Genomic DNA, 26,687 nt, shown 5'->3' with positions numbered 1-26,687 from the left:
AAGTTGACGGTGAAAACAGTGACAGATCAAATGACTGACAGTAGCGGTGAAGGGTATTGGTACTGAAGCTGTACCCCCAAAGTTTAAATAAAGCACAGCAACAGCGTAAGTGTGCTTTAAACAGATGCAAAGCTCACCTCTAAGTCCCCACACTGGTTCTAAACAAGCATGCTTGTTTACATGTTGCCTCTCATATTGCACGACTATGACACTGTTGCTGTCTTTGTGGCATACAGAGTAGTGCAAAATAAATAGGATTTTATTTTTTTATTGTTAAATTCTGCTACTTATTCTATTATTTCACAGTTTTGTATGCGTGCTTGTATGTATGTATATATATAATACACACACACATATAATCTTTGGCTGGTTAAACTTATCAGACATGTGCCCAAGAGAAACATCTCAAAATGCTGCCAATTGGAGGTAGATTTGCCAGAAGACTGTTTTTGTTTTAATTAATCTCTCAGATTTGCCTGGCAAATGATGATGTCTTTATATTATCATCCTGAAGGAAAACAAAGATTTTCTTCCTGCCAGTTTCAGATTTGATCCCCTTAGTGGCTATTATGTGTCGCAGATTAAAATCAAATGACGTTTGGCAATTGAATTTTGAGGTTTAACTATATCGTGTATGTGTGTGAGGTTGTTTCATGTTTATCAGTACAGTTGTAGGTTTGATATACAGAGAAGCGTATGTAATTTTTCTTTTTCATTGGCATTTAAATGAAACCATTTTTAGCTGTCTTATAGTTGTAAATGGTTATGATCCACAGATGTTTAACAAGGATTACACTAATAAAAACATGGCTCCTCTCTTCACTCTTGGTGAACATGTTGCTTATCTGACATACTTTTGACCAGGACACTGAAGTTCGATTATTTTCTCTGGTCATTGTCAAGGTATGCTTTCACTTGCTGTTGCTTTATTTATTTATTTATTTTTTACAAGATCAAAGTAAGTGTTGATGAATACATATGTATGTATATATTAACACTTACTTTAAGTTTTTGTCTACTTGTATTATTTTGACAAGTATAGAGCTTCTGCTTTCTTAAATATTAAATTTACGGAATCTCTCATTTTTAAATGCCTCATTATGCTGTTGTAAAGACTTTAAATCAGGGGTGTCAAACTCAAATACGCAGTGGGCCAAAATTCAAAACTGGAACAAAGTCGCGGGCTAACATTAATATTTATTGAAAAAAAAAAATCTTCCTCCAGATATAAGAATGAATCTTTTCTTATAGACTCAAATACGTTTTGCTGGAAAACTGAATATGGAACAAGCAAAGCTTAATACTAAACAATAAATATATTAGCTGTATAATACCAGTAGGCCAGCTGTAATAGTAATTTGGTATGGCTTCGCGGGCCAAATGTAATTGGGCCAGAGTTTGACACCTATGCTTTAAATGATGCTTTTGAACACAATTAACATTATAATAAGGTCTGTTTTTATTTTATTTCGTTTTTAAATTGTGTAATTTTGGTGCCTATGATATCAAGTGAAAGAAAAGCAAGAATCACAACTCTACATGTAAAGTCAAACAATATAGATGAAACTATAAGGTGAAATCAGGCAGTTATGTTTCACAAACACAAAAAAGTTAAAAGTAATCATATGTGAAATAGCTCAATGATTTAAAGACAGTGCTTGGCACCAAACTGCATATTGACCACGCAATCTAGCATATTCAATTATATGACATTATAATTAACATAGTTTTTATACTAAGGTAAACAGATAGTAAAATCTCTGAAAGTATCAATAAAAAAAAAAACAGGAAATGAAGTAAACATCTTATTAAAGAAGTGGTGGACGATTTACCTCATAGTTCAGTCCTGGAAGTGTCACGGTTTGCCGGGGCAAGCCGTGTGGAATTATGTAGGACCAGGACGCGGCAGCTCTGGTGCAGGTGAGTATTTATTAACGAAAGAAATACAAACAACAAAGGCACTGGGAACATGAAACTGAAGCCTAAACTGGGAAAAACTAACAAAACAGACCAGAAACGAAGATGCAGGGAGGTCCGGGGAAATACACATGGAGAGATGCAGGGAGACCGAGGGGAAACAACACAGACGAACCAGCAACTACCATGACAGAAGACACAACTTAAATACACTCAGAGAACACAGGGAGATTACACACAGGTGGGGAACACAGCTGGGAGTGATTAACGTGACAAGACTATTCAATTCAATTCAATTTTATTTATATAGCGCCAAATCACAACATAAGTCGCCTCAAGGCGCTTCATAGATACAGAGAAAAACCCAACAATCATATGACCCCCTATGAGCAAGCACTTTGGCAACAGTGGGAAGGAAAAACTCCCTTTTAACAGGAAGAAACCTCTGGCAGAACCAGGCTCAGGGAGGGGCGGCCATCTGCTGCGACCAGTTGGGGTGAGAGAAGGAAGACAGGATAAAGACATGCTGTGGAAGAGAGACAGAGATTAATAACAGATATGATTCAATGCAGAGAGGTCTGTTAATACATAGTGAGTGAGAAAGGTGACTGGAAAGGAAAAACTCAATGCATCATGGGAATCCCCCGGCAGCCTATGTCTATTGCAGCATAACTAAGGGAGGATTCAGGGTCACCTGGTCCAGCCCTAACTATATGCTTTAGCAAAAAGGAAAGTTTTAAGCCTAATCTTGAAAGCAGAGATAGTGTCTGTCTCCTGAATCCAAACTGGAAGCTGGTTCCACAGAAGAGGGGCCTGAAAACTGAAGGCTCTGCCTCCCATTCTACTTTTAAATACTCTAGGAACAACAAGTAGGCCTGCAGAGCGAGAGCGAAGTGCTCTAATAGGGTGATATGGTACTACAAGGTCATTAAGATAAGATGGGGCCTGATTATTTAAGACCTTGTATGTGAGAAGCAGGATTTTGAATTCAATTCTGGATTTAACAGGAAGCCAATGAAGGGAAGCCAAAACAGGAGAAATATGCTCTCTCTTTCTAGTCCCTGTCAGTACTCTTGCTGCAGCATTTTGGATTAGCTGAAGGCTTTTCAGTGAGTTTTTTGGACATCCTGATAATAATGAATTACAGTAGTCCAGCCTGGAAGTAATAAATGCATGAACTAGTTTTTCAGCGTCACTCTGAGACAGGATATTTCTAATTTTAGAGATGTTGCGCAAATGGAAGAACGCAGTCTTACATATTTGTTTAATATGTGCATTGAAGGACATGTCCTGGTCAAAAATGACTCCAAGGTTCCTCACAGCATTACTGGAGGCCAAGGTAATGCCATCCAGAGTAAGAATCTGGTTAGATACCATATTTCTAGGCTTTTCAGGGCCGAGTACAATAACCTCAGTTTTATCTGAATTAAGAAGCAGAAAGTTAGCGGCCATCCAGGTCTTTATGTCTTTAAGACATTCCTGCAGTTTAACTAATTGGTGTGTGTTATCTGGCTTCATGGACAGATAGAGCTGGGTGTCATCTGCATAGCAGTGAAAATGTATGCTATGTCTTCTAATGATACTGCCTAGGGGAAGCATGTATAATGTAAACAGAATTGGTCCTAGCACTGAACCCTGTGGAACTCCATAATTAACCTCAGTGTGTGAAGAGGACTCACCATTTACATGAACAAATTGGAGTCTATTAGACAGGCTCAACCACCCAACTCTGGAGTGGACCATCACCTCACTACCTGGATCCTGGACTACCTCACCGACCGACCACAGTATGTGAGGACTCAGGGCTGTGTGTCGGACAGGGTCGTCTGCAGTACGGGGGCCCCACAGGGAACGGTTCTGGCTCCGTTCCTCTTCACCATCTACACTGCAGACTTCTCCCACAATTCCACCCAGTGCTTCCTGCAGAAGTTCTCTGATGACTCTGCAATAGTCGGCCTCATCACTGATGGGGACGACAAGGAGTACAGAGGTCTGACCCAAGACTTTGTGGACTGGTGCCAGCTGAACTACCTCCAGATCAACGCCAGTAAAACCAAGGAACTGGTGGTAGACTTCCGCAGGCACAAGCATTCTCCACTGCAACCACTGAACATCCAAGGTATGGACATTGAGGCTGTGGACAGCTACAGGTACCTTGGTGTTCATCTGAACAATAGACTGGACTGGACTCATAACTCAGACGCCCTCTACAGGAAAGGGCAGAGCAGGCTGTACCTGCTGCGGAGACTCAGGTCATTTGGAGTGGAGGGCCCACTCCTGAAGAAATTCTATGACTCTGTTGTGGCTTCTGCTATCTTTTATGGCGTGGTCTGCTGGGGCGGCAGCATCTCTGCTGGGGACAGGAAGAGACTGAACAGGGTGATCCGAAGGGCCAGCTCTGTTCTAGGATGCCCTCTGGACCCAGTGGAGGTGGTGAGTGACAGGAGAACGGCGGCTAAGCTGTCATCCCTGATGGACAACATCTCCCACCCCATGCAGCAGACTGTGACAGCACTGAGCAGCTCCTTCAGTGGGAGACTGCGGCACCCACGGTGTGGGACGGAGAGATTTCGCAGGTCTTTCCTCCCCACTGCTGTCAGACTCCATAATAAAGACTTTAACTGATCAAGCACACACATCCATACATATGCAATAATACTAAGTGCAATAATCCTTTCTGTCATCGTTGTATTTTTACTCAGTTGTATATAGTATTTGTATTTGTATTCTATTTTTATCTTATTGTATATTTATTTTATTTTATTCTACTGTATATAATATTTTTATTTTATTCTATTCTGTACAGTTGTGTACTGTATTTATTCTTATTGTATTCTAATTTTTGCCTCATAACTTTTGCACTGTCCACTTCCTGCTGTGACAAAACAAATTTCCCACGTGTGGGACTAATAAAGGTTATCTTATCTTATCTTATCTTATCTTATCTTATCTTATCTTATCTTATCTTATCTTATCTTATCTTATTAGATAGATATGATACAAACCACTGCAGTGTAATACCTACAGCATGTTCTAATCGCTCTAATAGGATATTATGGTCGACAGTATCGAATGCTGCACTAAGGTCTAGCAGGACAAACACAGAGATGAGTCCACTGTCAGAGCCCATAAGAAGATCATTTGTAACCTTCACTAAAGCTGTTTCTGTGCTGTGATGAGCTCTGAAACCTGACTGAAACTCTTCAAATAAACCATTCCTCTGCAGATGATGTTAGCTGTTTGACAACTACTCTTTCAAGGATTTTTGATATGAAAGGAAGGTTGGAGATTGGCCTATAATTAGCTAAGACTGCTGGGTCTAGAGATGGCTTTTTGAGTAAAGGTTTAACTACAGCTAGCTTGAAGGCCTGTGGTACATAGCCGATCAGGGAGGCAAACTGAAAACACTCACATAAGATGCAGACGTTCACAATAAAACAGGAAACACATACACGCAATGACATAACCCACCAACTTAACACAGACTGGGGGACACAGAACATAGGAACATGAACCATGAAACAGAAGAGTACAAACACCCAAGGCAACCAAAACCACAGAATACTAATAAACTAAACATAAACACGGAGTCGCAGACTCCGGACCATGACAGGAAGTTTAGTGACCTGCAATGTTAATTTTTTCCTGAGATGTCAAAAATGATCAGTACTGCATTAGAACCACAACCTTTTTAAATTATCCTTCGAGTTTCAGAGGTTTACTGAAACCCAGCAACAATTTCATCATACCAAAAGAATGATGTTCATAGATATCACTGATGGAAACACCAGTGCCTTCCTCCAGAAGGTGTCTCCATGGTTGATTTATGCTTCTCAAAGTATAACTTAATTTCGATGCCTCTTACCTTACACGCAAAACTTCCTGATCCGTAATCTGAACTGATCCTATCTTGAGACCAGTGACTGGTGAGTCAGGATGGGGGAGGGGACAGGGAAAGTCCCTACAAGCATGGCCTGGAATGATCCAGATTAACATTATGGCAGCTTATATTAACAAGTAATTAAATTTGATAAACAGTTAAGTACAAAATACTCTCAAGTTAATTTTTCATGTTTTTTTTTTCCAAGTATCTGTATGCTACCCAGTGCAAAGCAGAACTTGTGGGAGATTTTGCCTTTCTTCTGCACCAGAAGTCTGTAGTGTGATGGTTTGAATCTCACGCAGGCCCAGGTCATTAGCTTCTCATGGCCCTTCAGACTCCACTTACATCCTTGGACAGATTGTCATCGTTAGGGTGGGTGCCAGTCTGACATCCGACCTGGTAAGAGGTCCTCTACACTCAACCTCGACAGCCTTTACCAGCATGTTCATGGAGAGAGAGAAAAGGATTACAGAGAGGATACACCCTGTGGCCATCCACTACTCAAGCTTTTGCCATGCTGAGGTTGTTGTCCCAGCAGAGAAGCTACTGTAATAGTTGAGAATGAGGTTCTTGAAGTTTCCTGGGATTTAGTACCAATTAGCTTATGGGGTATGGACCATAGGTGTTTGGGACAAGCAGAGCACTATGTTGGAATGGTTCTGAGTGACTGTGGTGTTCATGGTCAATGTTAGGTTACATCGAGTGTAGCAGCTTTTTGTGGAAAAAGAAAAAGATGGTTTAAAAACAGTTCAATAAGGAAACAGGATCAGTTGGCTAGGTAATGAACTCTGATGATCTGTAAATAGAAGTATTAGGAATTTAGAACATCCTGACATTGTGTACCTCTTGAGTCTTAGTTGATGAAGACAGCCCATATAAACCCAGATACAGTATATATACTTCACTGGCTGCATCAGTAAAGTTCTTTATTGGCAAATACATGAATTAAAAATATATTTCTCTTTCTTTCATTTAAAGCTCTTTTGGGTGTGGACACACTCTGGATTTTATTTTGGGGATGTTTTCAGGCCATTTCATTTGGTATTCTACTCGAGTATGTTTATTTTCCACTTTAGGAACAGGAAATCCATGTGCGGTTGCAGTGGGATTATCAGCAGAGTGCAGCTTTCTCCCAAAGCCTAATAACGACACACTTTTCTCTTGTCAGTATGTTGCTAAACAACACCTCTTGGGGTGGGCCCCTATAGAACACCTTATGTTTCATATATAATGTTAGGAAACATGAGGTCATGATCACAGGCAACAGTACAGACAGAAAAGGCATGGAATTGAGTAGTGCAGCATAGTATTTTCTAAAATATTGTGATGGATGTAGGTTTAAAAAGATTGAATTGATGGCCTCAGGCTGATCAGACCCAAACAGGAGGTCACTTGTTTAAGAGAGGAGCTGTGCCAAACCTTTAGGGCAACATATGTCCAAGAAAGAAGGGAAAGGGATAAGGAAAGAAAGGACAGAAAAAAGTGCCTCGATGGTTACGGATTTCTTGTTCAGTCCTTTGGGCTTCTGCTCAGCAGGCACTGCACTGAACACCCTTACACTGCATTAGCCGTAGTGCCTTTCTGTCCATTTAAGGTGCCTTCTTTAAAAAAAGGTTCAAAGCCTTGATGGTAGGCAGAGTGTACAAGATGTGTTTTTAAAGGGGACAAAGGTTTCACCTAGAAATGCTCTCACAATTCAACTCTGTACAGAGTTTTATTCCATTCAGCGCATTGAAAACATTCAAGATTTGGCAGCATTTGCAAGCAACATTTAACTAAAGATCACCATTATATCTAAGACCTGTGTGACAGCAGGCTTCTAAACACAGTGAACTGAGTGTAGGACTAAATGTTAAAAAGAAAGAAAGAAAAGGAATGTGATGTATTTCCATGAAAATGTTATTCAGTATCATAAACCAGCGGTCCCCAACCTTTTTTGCGCCATGGACTGGTTTATGTCCGACAATATTTTCATGGACTGGCCTTTAAGGTTTCACAGATAAATACAACAAAATAAAACAAGTACCGGTACCAAGAAAAAGAAGATTTATTTATAACACACAGGAAAAGACCCAGGGAAACCAAGTTAACAATAAAAACTGTAAAAACCCTGAAAACCATAAATTTCACACCCGAACCTCAACTCTCGCGGCCCGGTGACAAACGACTCACGGGACCCGGAGGTGGGGGACCGCTGTCATAAATAACAAAGGCTGTTGGCTATAAATTGCTAATGCTAATGATGTCATACGCAAAGTATTAAGGACAGTGTGGGACACAAACTTCCATGCAACAGCATCAGGTCAGACTAATGAGTAATATAACAAATTATCAGTTTCAAACTGATGCACTTGATCCTGTCTGAAAACCATACAGTTTTTATTCCTCTCTCTTCTTTTAAGCCTCACTTTAAGGCAGTTTTCATGTGATTGGCGTCTCCTTACTTACAAAAGGTGTTAATGACAGGTGGGTGGGGCATCGGTGCCCACGGCTGACTACATTAGAGTCAGTTGTGATATCTCGTGCCAAATGAAGAAATGCTGTCGGAAACCAAGCATTTAGAGAAGTCTGAATCCTGACCTGACGTGTACACACACTACCTAATTTAAAACTCTGGTTTTACAATGACAGAAAACAGCCCAGGACATAAATGCTGGTACTGCAATACCAATTTTTGCAGGTTTAAGTGCTATTGTGTGTATTGAGTTTTTGAACTTTAGAAAAAGCCAGACTTTGCTTTCAGCCTTTTAACTACACTAGACTAATCTATTCTCAGGATTGCAAGCAGAAGGTGCTCATTTTAATTGGTTAAACCACATCTCTTGTCCTTAGTTGCATGAATTGTGTTTATTAGGCAGTATGTATAAAATATATCTTTCCTGTTTGTGTCAAATCCTAAAATGCCATGATATTTAGCCTGCTAACAAGCAGTGATTCAAAATGCCAAGTGTCTCCCTGCTCTCTGGTGCGTAAATGTAGGACGTACCAAGAGTGAGTTTTTCAGCTCATGTGGTCGGGACGACTGTCTCCATAAGTCTGCTGTGACATAAGGCCGAGAGCATGTTGAGTACCTTGATACTTGACTCTAAAAAAAGCCACATCCACTTACCCCCTTTCCGAAGTCCATCCTATTTTTTACGAAGGGGAACTGCTAAAATAAAATCAGCTGTCACTGGATGCCTGGGCCTCATTGAGCTGGGGAACACACTGCTGGAGCTGGTCTCCAAGCCTCACCGTCTATCTCTAACCAGGATTGACTTTCTGTGCTGGGTTAAGACTGGGTAACAAAAATTGTTTAACTTTCTGGAAGTCCCAACGTCTTTTTCACTTCCATTGGATTCTATTGTTGTTTCACTTAAACGCAACATACAGAAGGTAAGTGATATATGAAGACTATCAGCATATCAAAGCTGGCTCTTGTACCAACAAAAAAACCACTGTCAGCACAGCAGCACAGCTCTTTGTAAGTGATTTTCCACCGGAGCGTGAGTGGAAGGAGACAGATTGGAAATGGGAGATGGCATTTTAGCTGATAATGAAACAGTTTGATATAGCTGGGCTGCACAGACATGAGACATCTTTGGTGTGAAATCAAGAATAAGATGAAGTGGAGGGGCTCTTTTGTGTTCAGGTGACGGGAGCTTCACAAAGAATGAGATGAGATATTGTAGTATGTTTCTATAATTCCACTAGGATTTGTGCTTTGCCATAAAACATGCATGGGCCCTTCCTGTTTCCACCAGTCATAACCGGCAGCAGTCTCATCTAAGCTATTCTAAAAGCATAACAAATTGGAGACAAAGTGCTTAGCATGGCATAAGGAAACACTCGAGGGTAATCCAGTCTCCTTGTAAAGAAGTTATTTTGATAGATTTGACAGCTTAATTATTCTGCCTGTTTTGCTTTTGTCGGTGAGGAAGAAATCGCCCTCCATGGCTGACATTTCAATTAGTGAAGCTAGTTTTGGCTCTCCTGTCTAGCCTTACCAGATAAGCGCTCTGGTCAGTAAGCACAGAACAGAAATTGTGTGGCTTAAAGCTTCTGTTGTGAGGAGAGGGCAGAGAAGGAGGTGACACCGTCGTGATTAGGGGACGGCTTTGGCCTGCAACACATCTATGGTCCCTGATTTCACTTTGAGCTATGAAGCCATGCCATATTCTCTCACACCCTTAACCACCAAATTCACTCTCATGTTCCTTTTATTTCTCCTCTGACGCTTCCCTCACTAACACCCCCTCTCCCTTCACCTTTTCACTTCTAACCAGCCAATGGTTGCTTTAGAAGAGGCAGTGACAGAAGGTCACTGACCCTCAGCTCAGCTCAGTATTGTCACTGGGCCATGAATACTGCCAGTAGCTTGGCCTCTTCTATTGACTTTACTTTCTTCCCCTTCTAGTACCTCCGAGCTGGTTCCATCATTTGTGCTGCCGCTGTGGCATTGAGAAGATAAGACGCTAATAATCTAAAAGGAAGAAAACAGTGTAATGGATAAATATGCCTGGAAGCATCCATCAAAAAACAAATCACACAGGTTACAAGATTAAGCCTTTAAAAGACGCTTGTTCTGATATGAATACCACACTGTAAACAGATATTTGGCCCTCATTATGCTGGGGCATCTTAAACAATGAGTCTGTGTTCGTAAGCTGATATTAATGCTAATTAAACATCTACTGGTGTCACTGTCAATTAGTGGCAGCATGAGGAGAGAGTTAAATGACTTTAGATGTTTGAAAACATCTTTTAGGAAGTTTCTTTAATTTCTAGAATCTTCTTGAATTTTTCTTAGATGCACATGTGCTCCCCGGCACTCACTCCTGCCCTTTAAATCTCATGTTACAGGGAAACACAACACTGCAGACAAATCTGGATTATAAAAGGACTGGGGATATTTTTTCTTTGGAGTCTGCTGACCTCACCTCCATGCTGCCATAGCTTTACATAGAGCATACCCTTCTCAAAAGCCAGAGATACCTAAAGCACTGTTGTCACTGCTCTCAGTCGTCAGAACCGTCATGTCTCTGCCTCTCTGACAACTCCAGACCATGACGTGAACATTTGTCTCTGGTGATAAATGAGGGCATTATCCTTGGGTTTCTGTCATCAGGCTGGCACCCAGTAACATTGCAGCCTGAGGTGTAGGATTTCCAACCCATATTTATGGGAGGTAGCAGGTTTATTTTCAGATGCTGCTGTTTGGGCAGCTTATTTCCCCCAGTGATGTGTTACTGGCTGCACTACCATGCCACACATAGCAGAAAGCTAAAATTGGTGGGATGAGGAGAGCATGCTTTTGTCACATGTCATCTGAATGAAAGCTTGGTCATGCCGGTATGTGGCACAGCAAAATTCATATGTGTTTGCAACCCGTTCTCATTTTGAACTTGTCACAAACAGTTAGGTGCAGGTTTTAGAATTTTGTTTCTGAACACCACCACAGTGGTTTTTATTAATCATTGTGGTGTTTCTGTTTTGATGCAAGTTATTTAACAAAAATATTGCATTAATTGTTTAAGAATTGTAGCCATTTCTAGACATAGTCCGCCACTTCCAGAGACTGATAAAAATAGGCAGCTAAAAGGTCTGGAGCTGATTTCAACACTGAACTTACATTTGTTAGCTTTTTGAGTTATAGCAGACAATATGAGGTCCAAAGAGCATGTGAAGTAGGTCATTGCTAGGCTGAAAAACTAAAAAACACCAAAGACATCAATGATAGATTCAATTCAATTCAATTCAATTCAGATTAATTTGGTTTTTTATGTAGTGCCAAATCACAACAGCAGTTGGCTCAAGGCGCTTCATATTCTAAGGTAAAGACCCTACAATAATAGAGAGATAAGCAGGCAAGAATAGGAAAGGGGAAATTCCCCTTTAAAAGAGAGAAACCTCCGGCAGAAACCGGCTCAGGGGCAGCTGTCTGCTCTGACCGGTTGGGGGTAAGAGGAGGAAAACATGATAAAAGACACACTGTAGAATGAGATGAATAAAAGATTAAATGCAAAGTAGTCTATAAAGATATTCAAGTTACATCAATTTAATAAAATTTTGTTTATATAGTGCCAAATCATAACTACAGTTGCCTACAATAATACAAAATAGTACAAAGAAAACAGAGAAAAAACAAAAAATCACATGACCCCTTATGAGCAAAAGCTTTGGCGACAGTTGGAAGGAAGAAACCTCTGGCAGAACCAGGCTTAGGGAGGGGTGGCCCTCTGAGGGGAGGAAAACGGGACAAAGACATACTGTGGAAGAGAGCCAGAGATAATAACTAATGAATGCAGACAAGTGTATAAACACATAGTGAGTGAAAAATTTGACTGAAGAAGAGACACTCAATGCATCATGGGAATCCCCTAACAGCCTAGACCTATTGCAGCATATATAAGGGAGGACTTTCCTTTTTCATAAAGCATGTACCGTATTTCCCGGACTACAAAGCGCACCTGAATATTAGCCGCACAAGCTAAAATCAGGGGAAAATCCTGTTTTGTACATACATTAGCTGCACCTGACTAAAAGCCGCAGGTGTTTCAATGTTAACTTATCATATGTAAGAGAATATGCACAAAGGGAATTGTCAGGAAAGAGATGGCTGTTTGGAGACACACCCCTTTTATTAATATTTTGAAAAACAAGTTATGGGTACATATTTGCATAACTTTTTAGGTATATGTACAAGTACCGGTAATTGCAAGTAGGAAACATGTACTGTGCTTCATAAGTAACTCTCTTCATGAGTAACAAATGTAGTACATAACAATAACCTACAGCACACCAGAAAAATAGATTCAGACTACCTTTTAGGCTCAGGTGCAGTGACACGGCTTTAACAAGAAGAAAAGTCAGTCATTCACCACCATCTTTCTCTTCTTCCTGCGCTCTAAAACCACCAAAGTCCTCTTCCCCAGTGTCGGAAACGAACAGGCTCAGGGTGGCTACGTCATCCACTCTCAGCTTCTTTCCTTCGTTGTCACTTTCAAAACCAAACAAATCCTCCTTGTCAGTATCAGAATCGAACACCCTCAGAAGGGCCGTGGTGGTGTCCTCCTCTCCATCATGCAGCAGTCCAGCCCTTCGAAATCCGTTGGTGATCCTGGATGTTTTCACACTTTTCCACGCTGTCAGATTCCACCGGTGGAGTTGAGCATAACTTGCTTTTCGCAAGTTTATTGCTGCTCGTCATCCACGCCTCCCGCTGAACGCATAGCGCTACTTTGAAGTTTGTTTTTCGTGCTACTTATACACCACTATGTTGCCTGGCGGATGGACATGTGACCAACATGCCACTCTTGAACCCCGATACTGTGTGTCTGATCACATGCCCTTCCGCCAGGCATAGTGCCGTACAACAGCGGAACAAACAAAACAAATCGTCTTATGATATGACAAAAATCCTGGACAATCCATAGAAAAGCCGCACCTGACTAAAAGCTGCAGGGTTCAAAGCTTGTGCAAAAAGTAGCGGCTTATAGCCCGACAATTACGGTAGTAAGGATCACTGATCCAACCCTTACTATATGGGGTGGCTGTAGCTCAGGTGGCAGAGCAGGTCAGCCACTAATCAGAAGGTCGGTGGTTCGACCTTGGGCAAGATACTAACCCCATGTTTGCCTACTGGTGGTGGTCAGAGGGCCCGGTGGTGCCAGTGTCCGGCAGCCTCGCCTCTGTCAGTGCGCCCCAGGGCAGCTGTGGCTACAATGTAGCTTGCCATCGCCAGTGTGTGAATGTGTGTGTGAATGGGTGAATGACTGAATGTAGTGTAAAGCGCTTTGGGGTCCTTAGGGACTAGAAAAGCGCTATACAAATGCAGGCCAGGCCATATGCTTTATCAAAAAGGAAAGCTTTAAGCCTACTCTTAAAAGTAGAGATAGTGTCTGTCTCCCAAATCCAAATTGGAAGCTGGTTCCACAGAAAAGGGTCCTGAAAGCTGAAGACTCCACCTCTGTCCAAGATAGAGTAAGCATCTGGTTATATATCTAAGATTTTTAGGGTCAAGTACAATTTCTTTAATTTTATCTGAATTTGGAAGCAGAACATTTGCAGTCATCCAGGTCTTTATGTTTTTAAGACATTCCTGCCATTTAACTAATTGGTGTGGCTCCATGGATAGATAAAATTGGGTGTCATGGGCATAGCAGAGAAAAAGCATGGGATACCTTCAAGGGAAACATGTATAATGTAAACAGAATTGGTCCCAGCACTGAACCCTGTGGAACTCCATAATTAACCTCAGTGTGTGTCCATTTACATGAACAAATTAGAGTCTATTAGATAGATATGATACAAAACATTGGAGCACAGTACCTGTAATACCTATAGCGCTGCACTCAGCAAGGGTCAAGCGGGAGAACCACACTTTGTAGGGGATGCTGCTCTGCACTATTTTGGCACAAGGCATTGAAGAAGATAACAGTAGTTAAATTATATCTTTACAGCACTTTCAGAAAGACATATACTTTGATGAAATCTATTCCCTACTGCTGTGTAACCCATTATTGTAAATTTAAATGTTATTAGGAAATTATCAGAAGGTTTTCAGGAAACACTGCCAAATGTTCAGTTTCTGTCCCATATGTTAAAACAAGATCTGGAGTGTGATTAAAGTGGTGGGTGGGTTCTTTTACATTTTGAGAGAAGACAATTGAGTCTAATAAGTGCCGTGTTGAAGCTGTCATTTTTAGTTTCTAAATGGATGTTAAAATCACCCACAAAAATTCTTTTATCTGAGCTGAGCACTAAATCAGATAAAAAGTCTGAGAAATCAGACAGAAACTCTGTGTAAGGCCCAGGTAGACAATAGATGATAGCAAGTTAAACTAGTTTTTGAATTTTTCAACTAAGTTGGACAAATGAGTCATTCAAATGAATTAAAACTCTGTCTGGGTCAAGCTGGAGTGGGAGATTGCTGTGACCCCCCGTCTGCCTGTGCTTCAGCTAAGGGGTGTTAATTAATTAAAACAAACATAATCATGTTGTAACAAGGGTCTGTAAGGCAGAGTAAATTAATTTGTTGATCAATTATTAATTCATGTACTAACAGAGACTTAGAAGAGAGAGACCTAATGTTTAATAATCCACATTATAGTGTTTTACTCTTTGGTGCAGTTGTGGATATTATATATTGCAATTTAAGGAGAACATGCAGCTAAACATGTCACTCCTGGTCCGACTGGGAAGGGGACAAGAGAAAACTACAGAGTTGTTGTTTTGGCAAAGTTACACACTGATTGAATATGAACTTCAGTTACTTCCATCTGTTGTAACCTGGTGTCATTACTGGTGATGTGAATTATATGGAGTTCTTGTTTACCTTTAGACAGCAGTTTTAGATTTCCCTTAATGTCACTTGCTCTGGTCCCTGGAAGATAATTGACCTATTGTTGCTGGTGTCTCTAGCTTCACATGTCTGAAAGCAGAACTGCCAAAACAGTTAAACGCATGAATGGGTTTGTGGTGTACCTGGGGATTCTATTTAGGACTACACTTTGTCCTTACCATCACCCATGCCAGCTTGTTTTCCTTGCTCCTCGGGACAATCTGCCGGCGAGAGCTAATGGTGGCTACACTATCTTCGGCTACACTAACTATAGGGCCTGGCAAGCTACTGTAAGGATTTTTCAAGGTTGCGAAGTGGGTTCTTCAATTCAGTGATCCTGACCTCCAAAGCTGGAAACAGGCTACATTTATTACTGGTATCATTATTACTAAAGGAAGCCGAGGAGTAACTAAACATCTGACACAATGAGCAAGAAAGTGCAGGAAGGACAGGTGAATAGGGCATGCTGTTAGTGGGTCAACTACGAGCTAAGCTAAGTCAGCAAATGCCTAAAGAGACAGTGAGCGAGTACTACTGTGAATATAATTAGTTTTAATTCTGAATTTAACAGAGAGCCAATGAAGTGAAGCTTGCTGCATTTTGAATCAACTGAAGGCTTTTTAAGGAGCTTTTTGTACATCCTGATAATGATGAATTATAATTGTCCAGGACATAAGTAACAAATGCATGTACTATTTTAATTTTTAAGTTGACATATTGTGCCAATGCAAGAAAGTAGTCCTATATATGCTTATAATATACACATTGAAGTACATATTCTGTTCAGAGATGACTCCGCAATTCCCCAGTGTTACTGGAGTCCAAGGTAATGGCATCTAAAGTGAGTGTCTACTTAGATATCCTGTTTCTAAGCCTTTGGACAAGTACCGAACATAACCAATTGCAAATTATGACAAAAGGCATACTGGAAACCCCAGAGACTTTCCCAAGTCTAACAACTGGGATATTCTCTAATGGCCAAGTAGTCACCTGGTGTCAGTCTAAGAGAGTTTGCTTTTTAGGTATTAAATACAAAACTCTATACTCAGACCCAAAAACAAGCTGCAACTGGACCTCAGGCAGTAATTGACTACAAATGATTTTCATCCTAGTGTTCAAAACAATCCTTATATTTAGAATTATCCTAGTTTGTCCGATCATTTATTAGCCTTTGAAAATTAGGGACTGCGTATAAAAATGCCTTCAGTTCAAAAATAGTTACAGCAATACTCATTGAACCATTTGAATTGTAATGTCTTTACACTGATTAAGATTTTTACCTAGTCTTTCAATGTGCACTGTAATCTCACTGTAAGTGCCTCAGTATCTGTCAGATGTGTTCTGCTGGTGTCCACACAAATGCTAAAACCATAATAGTAGTGGTTTTATGGTGGAAAAGTAAATTGTGGAAAAGCTACAGTAATAGACTGGAAATCGCAAAGCATCCTGGGTAGTTGCCACCCATGTCAAACAACATCAGAAATATGAATGGCTTCAAGTTCCCATTCAGGTGTCGCAGTACTCAGGCAGGCACTCCCCTGATCTGCAATACATGCAAACAGTTTTGCATCTGTTACCCAGCAACGACACTTTACTGTACTGAAAGTTTTGTTCTTTTCAATTTTGCATTTCAGTTTTTAGTGTAACATCTCACAGCACTACATACATGCTTATAACACATGTGATTTTACTGGCATTTAATACTGCACTGTAATAATATAGAAGTTACACATAGTTGCAATAAACTGTAGTGTGAATCTTAAAAATAAGTCATTCAGATGTGAAGTAGTTTTATGTCTTTTCTGATAGCACAATGTTTTATTTGTAGCTTGCTGCCTCTTTGTTCTCTGTTGATACCGCTCTCGAGCAGCCACAACTTCCTCTTCTGTGTGTTATGATGTAACCCTGTGACGATCACACTCTCGCATTTCATAAGCTGATTTGCCTAAAACAAAAGCAGGGAGGGTTTCTTTGCTTTAACTATCCTGCTGCCTGTGACCACGTAACAGTTTGATGTGGGCCTGAAGTATAACAAAAGTATCCAGTCAGGATCACATTCCATTCAGGTCATAGGTACGGCTGTATCAGTCAACAAAAACATAGATCACCATTCTGCTGTGTTTCACCACAATTTACGGCCACAATTTAACTTTCAAACCTCCATTTATTCCATTATAAGCACTGGTGACATCATAATTCCAAGCTAATAAAGGAGCATCTCTTTTACAGAAAATGTAAATCGTTTTTCATCAATCATGGAACGGTTTTTATTTGTTGTTCTGTTTTTAGCTTCAAATAACAGAAGTTAAAAAAGAAAGAGGAAAAAAAACATTTTGACATTATGCTGGAAAATGTTGCCTTCAGGAAAGCAGAAGAGTTGACCTTGTTCAATAAACAAATTCCCATTTATTTTTTTCATAAACACCTTAGGTCTTATCACTGCTTACTATGTTTATCTAAACAATTACTGAAATTAAAATTCTGAAGTTTTCTTTCATATCTGCATATTCTTATAGACGTGTTGTTCCAAGCAGCAGTTAGGTTAAATGTAACCAAAGTTGAAATTAAAAAGTGGGGCACTGACCAAGTCATGAGTCTTTTTTTGTAATGCTGAGGGGAGCATTGAGACTCCATTGATATGTTGCTGTGGTTCAATAATAGAGATCGGGCTTTAAATGAATTCGTTTGGAAGACATAGAAATGATGAGTGGAATATGATAAGCCACAGCCATTTAATAAATGGGCATTAGGATAGATAAGCACAAACACTATATACTCTACAAAGCAGTGTGTACTTTACATGGCTCTTATCTGTATACTACAGAATCACCAAAGGGAACATTTATTTAATCCATCCATCCAAATGCATTGAGGAAGCAACATTTTTCAAATATTTTTTTCCTCTGTTATGAAGTCAAACTTCCTGGCATCCACTTTTTGCCAAGTTATACCAACATACATGTCGAGAAAAAATACAAGCACCTAATGTGAAAGTACAGCCAGGAGGAACATTTCAAAATGTCAAAAGGTCACAGCATGAGCATATAATAAGGGAGAATAATTTATATTTTGGGTCTGCTTCATCCCACGGTGTTGTTGGCTGAAAACATGCCAAGAGCTAAAAGGTCCGGTGTAGGCGTATTTTGAGCCTTATTGGAGCCTTCTCTGTTGCCTAATGATGCTTTGTAACACAGAAAAGTCAAATCTAAAATCAATGGTCCTCTCTAATTGGCCATCCACAGGGATGTTCTGTGCAACATGTAGGCTGATGAGTATCCTGCTTCTTTTATGTGTCAGTATTTGATCAGGATCATTTGACTCTTACAATTTCTTGGTTAAAATATCTGTGGCATGTTGAACTAAATCAGATGTCTGTATAAAACTCATAAAACTCAATCAAAATCGTCTTTGATTGATTTTTTTTAATTGCTAGTAAACAGCAAAAAGAAGAGCTTGAAACCCAACCAACACCTACATATGCTATGTATGTTTTAATGTATTATAGTGTTATGTAATATTTTAATGGGTGCTATTCTGTCTAAACTGCCGAATAAAAATAATCTATTCCCTCATTCAGCTTCTTCCACTGTAACAGACTCGTCATGCACAAAACTGTCCCTTATGTCCAATTAAATGGCACGCTCTGTCGCAGCAGTCACTGATGTGCCAGAAAAGTAATGAGTAGGTGTAAATTTTCTGCAGTTTTCTTGAGAAGACATATCCAGCAATAGGATAAAGTTCAGTTTAGCTTGCTGGGAATTTTTAAATTTTAAATAAGCATCTTAATGGTTAATATCTCTTTGTGTGTGTAGCTGCTGGCAGCGCAGGTAGACATCCCAAGGAGAGGGCCCCGAGCGCTGAGGACCAGGAGGCTGAGTCGGTGTCGGTGAAAGAGCGGCTGGCAATGTATCAGGCTGCCGTGTCCAAGAAAGAAAGCAGCAGCTCCTCCTCTGCAGTGGTAAGATTATACTTGCACATGCACATAATGAAAGATGAAGGTGGGGATGTGTAGGCAGCCACAGAGACAGTAGACAATCACCCACAGGAAATCTACTGTCCTGCTTGTATTGAATCCATTACAGGATGGGAAGAACAAATCTCTAGAGTGAATGGAAGTCAAGAGGAATCATCTAGTAGTGTTTTCTTACAAAACTGGTCAATCTGGAAGTGAATCGTTTTTTTCATTCCAGTTTATTTTATTACATATTTCTAATAAATCAGCAGGCATTTGGCTGTCAGCTAAATTCTACATAATTATGTAATGATTAAATAAAAATTGATGGAGTATTTTATGAAAAAAAAGATCCAAATCATGCATTAGATGAATGGAAAACAGTCTATTATTATTGTAAAAATTTCAAGAAAGAAAAAGTGACATTCACAGAAAATTGAGCATGTAAATTATTAAGCAAATATTTAAAGAAAAAATTAGATGAGCTTATAAAACATAACATATTATAAATATTTTAAGCGAGGTTTTTCAACCCCTTTTGCTTGTGACCACTAATGCAGGGTTCAAATTACACAATATCAGCCTGATATTAGCCAGGAGAACAGCTCAGCGAAGCTGTAGACTAAAGCACTGATGGGCCATGCTGTTCTTTTACTATGATCCAGAGACTGGTGCAAAGTAGGTTTTTCTTTCTTACAATGATGGCCAGTACTGTGCGCGCACTTCAGATGAAATTGTTACACAGAGTGGACTCTGCCATCTCCTTCCTGAAAGACATGTTGACATTGGTCATGTTTTACAGCCAACTAAGGCTAAGAATTTATGACTCTAGAGCAGTAAATTTATGCCCCCACCCTGCACCCCAACAGCACACAAACATACTGTTTGTGCTGCCTGTCTGCACTCTACATGGATGTCTGCACCTTTCTGCACTCTTTCCTTGCTGATTAATTTGAGAGTAAATATTAATCTACTATATTACCAAAAAAAGTACCATTAGCGGACAATGACAAGCAGTAGAAGAATTTTATAAACCATTTCTTTAAGAAGGAAACTATAAAACACTGAAATCACCCATCGTAACTGATCCTAGCTCGCTGAAAGCAGAGCCAGCAGCAGCTTGCCTCACACGCTGGTCTCAGTTTAACATGAATGACCAGAGGTGTATTAACAATGTACATGCCAAAACACCAGAAAACACTACTTGTCCCTCATCTTGCCCAGCTTCAGTCATTGTTAACAGGAAACGGACACACCTATAAAATATATACAGCTAGTTTCTTCTGAGTATGAAAACAAGCTGAGGGTTCAGCAACAGCAACAATTACTAACTGCGGCTACAAGACAACAGTAATATAAAGGATGACCCACGAGGGGCCTTAGTATATTTTAATTTATGTCTGTTTTTAGATGTAACTTTGTGTTGTCTAATTAGATAAGGTATTGTGTAGCATGAACCATGCAATACAAACTAGTATTTAATTGGCCCATGTGTCACTCCTGGTGTGTGCAAAAAACACCAAAATATACAAAATATAAAAGGTACTTCTGCATCTTTTTAAACAAAGGTGAACAGAAAAAAACAGCATGATAACTGGGTTTTTTGTTTTTTAATTTAAAAGATAGTGAAATGACCTCATTGGCTGTCTATTACAGGCTTTGGTAACAATGTAATAATACAATTGATAATAGATTTCCAGCCACTGTCAAGACCATGTGGCCCGTTAGCAAATGGGACCCGAATGCAGAACCAAGAGAGACTCAGTGAAAAGTTTACAGTCTTTCTTATGAATTTGTTAGCATGGGGAACTGAGCAAAGGTAAACACTGGGAATTTCATCTTAAAATTTCATCTCGTTCAATGATGATTATAGTCGTCCTACTAGGTGGCGCTCTAACCATTACTGACAAATTATACTGGCATATCAAACCTTTCCGAGCTTGACTCCCAACTGATGCCTGCGATGTTTGGGAGAGATTGGACATTGTGTTTTTGAGTGACAGCAGATTACTGTTTTTTGGCGAGTGATTGAAACTCCACGTACCGCCATGACCACCCCGTTTCGCCAAACATAAAAAGCTTCTCAATTTAACATCACAACGGTCTTTAGGTTCCATGCGTCCATTTCATGAGATTGTGTTGATATGATGAAATCCCTAGGAGGAGTTTGTCAAAGTACGAGGCCTGAAAAGAGGGGAAAATGTCGCCAAAATTACACTTGAATTTTAAAATGGCTGACTTCCTGTTGGATTTGGGCTATTGCTCCAAGAGACTTTTTTGTACATCTTGATATCTTACATAAGCTTACCAAGTGTTCAGACTCATAGATGAAACAAAGAGCAGGGGCTGGTCTTTTGAAATTTTGTAGGGGGCACTGTGGACCCATTTTAAAATATTACATGAAAATAATTACATATCAAGAAAGCCGTCCTCACATTGGAGGAGTGTGCAAAATTTCAAGAATTTGTGAGCTTTCCAAGCCCCTCAAAAGCTTCTTCCTGTTTCAGGGTGAATCAACTTGCCACCTGGGTGCGCCGTTCAACTTAAACTCACAATTGTCTCACTGAACCATCAAGAGGGACTGATGTTTATTCTCACTACTTTTCAGGTTGATCTAAACAACCTGTGAGGAACAGTGCATCAAAGTATAAGACAGACTGGATTTCTTTGAGTTATAGCAATTTCGTTCTTCATGGCAAAACATCAATGTTCGCCATGCTGCTTGGGGTCACACCCTGCTGTGAAAACTCACAGTTTTCAATGTATTGCCAAGTCCAGCCCCTTAATGCTTTCCTGGAGAAATTTCAGGCTACGTGGGTCACCCACCTCTATCTGGTTGTTCAGTCTGACGTCACTAGCCGTGTCTGGACCTAAACTCCGCTGCAGGTCCATATATCAAACGATCACTATGGCATTACTGAGAGTTGAAAAACTGTCTAAAGTCTTTCATCTTTAATAAAATGATCAGCGTTCTGCTCTACCAGGTGTAACAATTGAGTTTAACATCCAGGCATCCATGAAAACGGAATTTATGACATTTAATGGAGTTAGAAGTTAGCAGGGAGTTAGCTTGCTAGCTTCTATCTAAATACAATATAGCACGTCCTGACTGCGGGGTTTTGGAAACAAATTAAAACGTACAGCTCTGTTATCACTTCCAGCATAAATGAAGACAGAAAACTAAAAAGCAGTGACGTTTGTAGGGTTACTGAAGTTGGACTAGCTGGTATATAATGATGTGCTACGTGACCGCTAGCGACACAGCTATGTTAGCATAATATAAACAAGCTAAAGTTAACGTGAGTGTTCTCGGTGGTCAGGAACAAATGTAATCGCATGGCAGGATGCTGTAAAAGGACCAAACTTCAGCCAGGAGAACAACTGAGATAATCCATCCACAATACGAGGTTAGTCATTCATATACTGCTGCATGGGCTCGGCTGTAGTTACATCCTAAGGTTTTAAAAACTGAGCTTAAATAAATGATTAGCGGTAATAAAAGCCGAGGGAGGTCAACAGTGATCACTGACTGTTTTAGGAGCTTTTTGAGATCAAATAGAAGAAAATACATAACATTAAACATGTTAACAACACAAAAGCCATATTAAACGCAGACTACTTTAGACCCGGAAGTAGGATTCGTCGCGTCGTCACTGAACAACCGGATACTGTACCCCAAAGTGTAAAACATGACATTTCCTGTTCCCACTAGGTGGCGCTGTTGCTGCTGTCAAATATAGCAGTTGAAATATGTTCAGGGGCGGAGCCTTATCATATGTCAGAAGCAAATAAGAATTTCATGGCAAATGATTAAAATTCGCCATGGCGCCACGGCCACACCCTTGTCCGAAAACTCAAAAGCTCCGCAATTTAATATGGCCCAGGTGTGTAGTTGAGACTGACCAAATATGAAGCTGATCCAATCAAATTTCTATGAGGAGTTCACAAAACTTGGAAAAAAGGCATGGAAATGGCTAAATCACCTTCAATCCAAAATGGCAGACTTCCTGTTGGGTTTGCGTCAATGGTCCCACTGACTTTTTTGTTCGTCTCAGCATGATACACATGTGGGCCAAAGTTCATTCATGTAGCTCAAATTATGTATTCGTAGGACTTCATTTAACAACGCTCCAGGGTCATTTGTACCGCCGATATGTGAAACCATTACAATACAAAACTTTTCACCAGACCTGACACTTGTGCAAAATTTCATGAGTTTTTGAGCATGTTAAAGCCCTCAAAACGGCACTTTGTTTTGCCTGAATAATAAGAAGAAATGGAGCAGATACAATAGAACCTTCACACTCTCAGTACTCAGGCCCTAAATATACGACCAGGAAATCAGAAGTTTAAACAATGAGGTTAGATTTGGCTTTGAGAGAGGCAGACTATCTGGTGAATACTGGATGGATCAGGTGGTCGTGTTATACTTGGGCTAATGATGATGATCAGCAACACTGTGTCAGACTGAGCGTGAACAGAGAACTCTGCCCACTGGGGAGGATAATGCCTGAAGGAACCGTAACCGGTAACCAGGAGGAAGGATAAACCGGATCAACCTGGATTTTTTATTCTATGTGTGTATTATAGTTCCATTCGCTTCCGCTTATCCTTTTTCAGGGTCGCGGGGGGCGCTGGAGCCTATCCCAGCTGTCATAGGGCGAGAGGCGGGGTACACCCTGGACAGGTCGCCAGTCTGTCGCAGGGCCAACATACAGGGACAGACAACCATTCGCACATTCACACCTAGTGACAATTTGGGTTATCCAATCAACCTATCCCCACTAAGTGCATGTCTTTGGACGGTGGGAGGAAGCCGGAGTACCAGGAGGGAACCCACGCAAACATGGGGAGAACATGCAAACTCCACACAGAAAGACCCTGGCCTGATGGTGGAATTGAACTCAGGAGCTTCTTGCTGTGCGGCAACAGTGCTAACCACCGTGCCACCGTGCTGCCATGTGTGTATTATAGTTATAAGATTTATTTTGATCACTTTTTTATTAGATGTGAGACTAAAACCTTTTCAGTAAACTATTTCAGTCAGCATTTAACCAGTGGATTATGTAAAAATCAAGGTCTAACACATTTGTTCAATTTGTTACTGTACAAAATGATAGAGCAAAAAAAAACTACCATGGCCTACTCATTGTAACTGTAGGCATAATTTAAAGAAAAATAGTCATCATCAGAGCTTCAAACATTATTTCTTCTTTAATTAAACCCACAAAAAATGAAAAAAAAAAAACTTCCAGAATATCCTTGAGTCATTAGTCATCATCAAGGACAAAAAAGTCTCAGAGGCTTAGAAGAGTCAGCATGTAATTTTAAAAATCACTAATTCAACTGTGGGAGCAGTTTTGTAAGCCAAGGCCAATACGGTAAGCCTGCTCTGTTTCTAAAACAAAACCGTACCTGCTGGAAATCACCTTTTCCTTATTTGTAAAATATGCTCTTCATCCTAAAGCACATAAAAGCCTATCACTACTTCCCACCATTTAAATGTTTTACAGTAAACGACAAGGTTGAAGCAGCTGCAGTGAAGTCTGTTAATGTTTTCTTTGCCAGACAACATAAGAGGGGAAGGATGGAGGCTTCAGTTTTTCATTAAAACCATCGTCAACTTTCATCTGAAGCTGATAAATAATCAATGTGGAGCATTCATCTGGTCACTCTGGCATGTTTCCAGAAGAGAACCCACCTCCCACTATCACCCTACTGCACGTGACAAACCAGAGCATGCAAACTATAAACACACACTAACAGAAAAATGGCTCAAATAGCTCCATGATGGTGATTTCCACTGCATAAACTCATTGCTCGTCAGGGGTCTGCAAGGCAACAAGCACTAACATCACTGTAAAGCACTCCAACCTTAGCTGACTCTCACGTGGTGTCTACTGACAGCTGCATCTGGATGTGTATGTATATGTGGGTGTGAGGGGAGCGGGGTTGTGGGTCAGTAGCTGTGAATACGAAAGGGAGGAGGCTACTCACCAGATGGAATTTCCATGGTTTTTTGCTCTCCACCTTTTACAGCTGTTTGTTATGTCAATATACACGTAACAGCATGCTTAATAATAGCAGAGGTCTTGATCAAGAGTATTCATTAATAATATAGCAAGGCTGTCTATTCAACGAGTCACAATACATAGAATACAAAAGAATATGCCCTGTACAAATTGTGTTGATAGAAATGTAATCAGGGTGTCATTACAAAGTCTGTCTATTCTTGTAGTATCTAAACTATCGCAATTTCACCAATGTAGCTACTCATAGCAGTTATTAAGAAGGGATCTGCCTAAAGACCTGCGAAACATCCAATATGCAACAACAAAATCATCACAACACATCTCGGGCTCACTTTTTCAGGTTCAGTATCTCATTTGTTGAATTAGAAATATGAAAATGTCATTTTTGGTAAAATGGTAAATGGCCTGTATTTGTATAGCGCTTTTACTAGTCCCTAAGGACCCCAAAGCGCTTTACACAACCAGTCATCCACCCATTCACACACTGGTGATGGCAAGCTACATTGTAGCCACAGCCACCCTGGGGTGCACTGACAGAGGCGAGGCTGCCGGACACTGGCGCCACCGGGCCCTCTGACCACCACCAGTAGGCAACGGGTGAAGTGTCTTGCCCAAGGCCCAAGGACACAATGATCCAAGCCGGGGCTTGAACCGGCAACCTTCCGATTACAAGACGAACTCCCAACTCTTGAGCCACGATCTGCCTCAGCACAAAACAGAAGCTCCTGTCAGACATCATAGCAGCAAAGATGAACAGGCACATGGCTCAATACCAGTCCCCCAGTGGTAATCGAAACAACTGAGGCCGTGACCCCCAAACTGGGCGAGTGGTTTATCAAGTGATCCCAGGAGCAACATCCAACATCTTTGTCCAGAAGAGTGCAGTCCTAGGAACAGCAAAGATACCCCGCAGGACCCTCAAGCTCCCAGGTCTCTTTTAGAGGACCTGAACATAAAAGACTGCCCGCGGGGCAAGTGTGGATTTTTTTTTATTTGGAAGGTAGAGCAGGTCATCCACTAACTGGAAGGTTGGTGTTTTCTCCCTGGCTGCTACAGTCTGCATCGTGAAATATCCTCGGGCAAGAGGAAAGGGTTGCTCTCTGATGTGTTCATCAAAGTGTGAATGCATGTGAATGTTACATAGAAAGTACCAGTCCATTCCTACACTGTCAATTTTACAAAAGTGCTCTTCCTACAGGTATATAGTAATTCGCAATCTAAATGGCTCGTGACTTCACTACATCTAGACGTCAGTTTAAAGGAGACATATTCAATACATTCCGAATGTGTCTCTAACATACTCACGTGGCCATGTGAATGATTATCATTATCAATATCTGTTGTAGCAACCAGAACTGCTCTGCAATAACTTGCAAATATCACAGTAGCCCTCATTTGTATAAAAGAGGGAAGGTGGCGAGTCAGTATGTTACAAATACATTCTCACACACAAACACAAATACCAACAGCCACAAACTTGGCAATGTATGCAGAAGTCAACATATAAATGTCTTACTTAGGCTGTAACTAACAATCCCAAAAGGAGATTATTTTATCAAAAAGTCAGATTGCATTCTTACC

The 26,687-nt window shown here is 40.5% G+C and overlaps 1 protein-coding gene across 2 annotated transcripts in view; it reads left to right on the top strand.

The window, feature by feature from the left end:
- xirp2a (xin actin binding repeat containing 2a) overlaps window positions 1-26,687 on the top strand; it is an 80,280-nt gene that overhangs the window by 39,426 nt on the left and 14,167 nt on the right. Inside the window, exons 1-2 of one of the 2 annotated variants that reach the window (XM_080878605.1) lie at window positions 8,987-9,175; window positions 18,935-19,080. In XM_080878605.1, the coding sequence (XP_080734731.1) occupies window positions 19,027-19,080 (54 nt within the window). In that variant the 5' untranslated portion in view covers window positions 8,987-9,175; window positions 18,935-19,026. Of the gene's footprint in view, window positions 1-8,986; window positions 9,176-18,934; window positions 19,081-26,687 lie in introns of those variants that run through there. The other variant, XM_080878604.1, reaches the window with a different exon arrangement.

Source organism: Rhamphochromis sp. 'chilingali' (assembly GCF_963969265.1).
Source record: "Rhamphochromis sp. 'chilingali' genome assembly, chromosome: 3".
NCBI classification, from domain to species: Eukaryota; Metazoa; Chordata; class Actinopteri; order Cichliformes; family Cichlidae; genus Rhamphochromis; species Rhamphochromis sp. 'chilingali'.
This window is presented reverse-complemented; position numbering and strand designations above follow the sequence as displayed.